This window comes from Thamnophis elegans, chromosome 6 (genome assembly GCF_009769535.1).
Source record: "Thamnophis elegans isolate rThaEle1 chromosome 6, rThaEle1.pri, whole genome shotgun sequence".
Lineage (NCBI taxonomy): Eukaryota > Metazoa > Chordata > Lepidosauria > Squamata > Colubridae > Thamnophis > Thamnophis elegans.
In genome coordinates, this window is record NC_045546.1 from 1,721,748 (window position 1) to 1,723,954 (window position 2,207).

Below are 2,207 nucleotides of genomic sequence, written 5' to 3' on the forward strand. Positions count from 1 at the left end.
CTGCCCCAGGGAGCCTAAATGACCCAGGGAGGGCCTAGCAGTGCAGCATGGGAATTATTGGCCATGGTTACTGTTAACACAGCAGGTGCTTAAAAACCTTCCCAAGGATCTTGCAAAATTCTCGGGAATTTATGTGCCAAGAAGTGACCCGTCCTCTCTGATTCTCCCTCTTCACTTTCGAAATAGGGGAGGGCGGGGTCTTGCCAGGAAAAGGACTGGGGGGTGGGGGGAGTCAGCCAAACTGGTCTGGCCGGTCTACGAAAAAACCGTCAGAGGGTCAGAACCAACAAGGCATCCACATGAAGGAGCCCAGGGCGGCCCCCGTGGCCGCTCCAGCGAGGAGCCCCAAGGCCATCTGATCTCCGGAAACACGATAGGGGTCTTCGCGGATGATGACGTGGGTCGTTCCAGGGGCTGCGAGGGAGAAAAGGAAGAGAAACACCATCAGGGGCAAAAGCCTAGCCGCACCTGGAGAAGTTTTTAACTTTGAAACGCACGACTGTTCCAAAATTGTACAGGCGGTCCTCTACTTAGCGGCCACAATTGAGCCAAAGATTTCTCTTACTAAGCGAGACAGTTAAGTCTTGTCCCCATTTTGCAAACTTTCTAGCTGCAGTCGTTAAGTGAATTGCTGCAGTTGTTAACTTAGCCACACGGTTGTTAAGTGAATCTGGTGTTTCACCTTTTTTTTGTCAGAAGGTCGCAAAAAGGGATCATGTGATCCCAGGACGCTGCGGCCGTCATAAATATGAGTCAGTTGCCAAGCGTCTGAATTTGGATCAGATTGTGATGATATTGTGGGATCATCCTCACCCCACGGGGATGCTGTAACGATGGTAAGTGCGAAAAAACAGCCATACGTCATTTTTACGACTTCGAACGGTCGCTAAGCGAACCTATTACTACCTGTAATAGATTTTTTAAAAATCTTTTGCCGCATCTGTGGCAATACCCAATTTCGCCACCAGATGTCCTTTCAGCCTTCAAGATGCGTAGAAGCCGAAAGGAATGGCGAGTTTGGAGAAATTGGAATTTAATATAGGCTCTCAGCTGAATTACGGAGGGAGCTCCCATTACTTCTCCCAGCTTCTGCCAACCGAGCAGTTTGAAAGCAGGTAAAAAATGAGAGTAGAAAAATAGGAACCACCTTTGGTGGGAAGGGAACAGCGTTCCGTGCGCCTTTGGCGTTGTGCCATGCCGGCCACATGGCCACGGAGACGTCTTCGGACAGCGCCGGCTCTTCAGCTTTGAAACGGAGATGAGCAGCGCCCCCTAGAGTCGGGAACGACTAGCACAGATGTGCGAGGGGAACCTTTATTACCTTTATCAGCTGAAGAAGGGAACAATTGGTCCAGGAAGCTGGACAAAGCACAGTTTGGTTTCTGAAATGGCGTTGGGCTTCCTGCCGGAACAGGGGGTTGGACTAGAAGACCTCCAAGGTCCCTTCCGTTATTCTGTTTGGAGGGCCTGCAGGGCCAATGAAGGCTGCTAAGGGCACCAGGCCAGAAAGCAGGAGTTCTCATGCTGGAGTGATTCACTCAGCAACCGTGACAAGAAAGGTCGTAAAATAGGGCAAAACTCGCTTTAACGCCTGTCTTGCTTAGCAACAGAAATGGTTTTTTTAATGTATAAGAGTGGGGTGATTTGAATACTTTGGTATAATTGTATGTAGCGACCATTTCACATTAGAAAGATCTTTGTATATTAAAACAGATTAATGATGTAAGGAATAACTGATATATACAGGAATTGAAATACTTAACTACTATATGGACGAATAATTAATAATGGGAAACCATTCTTGGAATTCTGGACGATTGGAGACATTATGGTCAATTGAAAATATGAAAGCTTTATTATAAACCAATGGGAATTCTTTGTCCCAATCTTCGCTTTTTCTCTTTAGAGATAGGTGATACTATAATAGTTCAAAGACTTAATTGTTATTTGATAGATAATTATGAATTTAAGGAAATAAGGATTGTTGCAAGTGAAATAATATTAATGGTAATGTGAATGTATAATGCTCAATGACAGCGAAACATTCAGCTATGTTTAATGCCGTGGCACGACAAAACCGCGCTCGACTAAGCCGCGCCCGATTAAAGTGCGTCGCTGACGTCATCAGCAGCGCGACAACAACGACCGCGGAGAAAAAAGGGCGCTTTAAAAAGCGCTTTTAAAGCAAGCCAATTCACATTAAGGTA

General features: G+C 46.2%; 1 protein-coding gene across 1 annotated transcript in view; it reads right to left on the bottom strand.

The window, feature by feature from the left end:
* Positions 1–272: 272 nt before the first annotated feature.
* PLEKHB1 (pleckstrin homology domain containing B1) overlaps positions 273–2,207 on the bottom strand; it is a 63,309-nt gene continuing 61,374 nt past the window's right edge. The window contains exon 5 of the mRNA XM_032219690.1: positions 273–414. Coding sequence (XP_032075581.1) covers positions 278–414 — 137 coding nt within the window. The 3' untranslated portion in view covers positions 273–277. The remainder of the gene's footprint in view (positions 415–2,207) is intronic.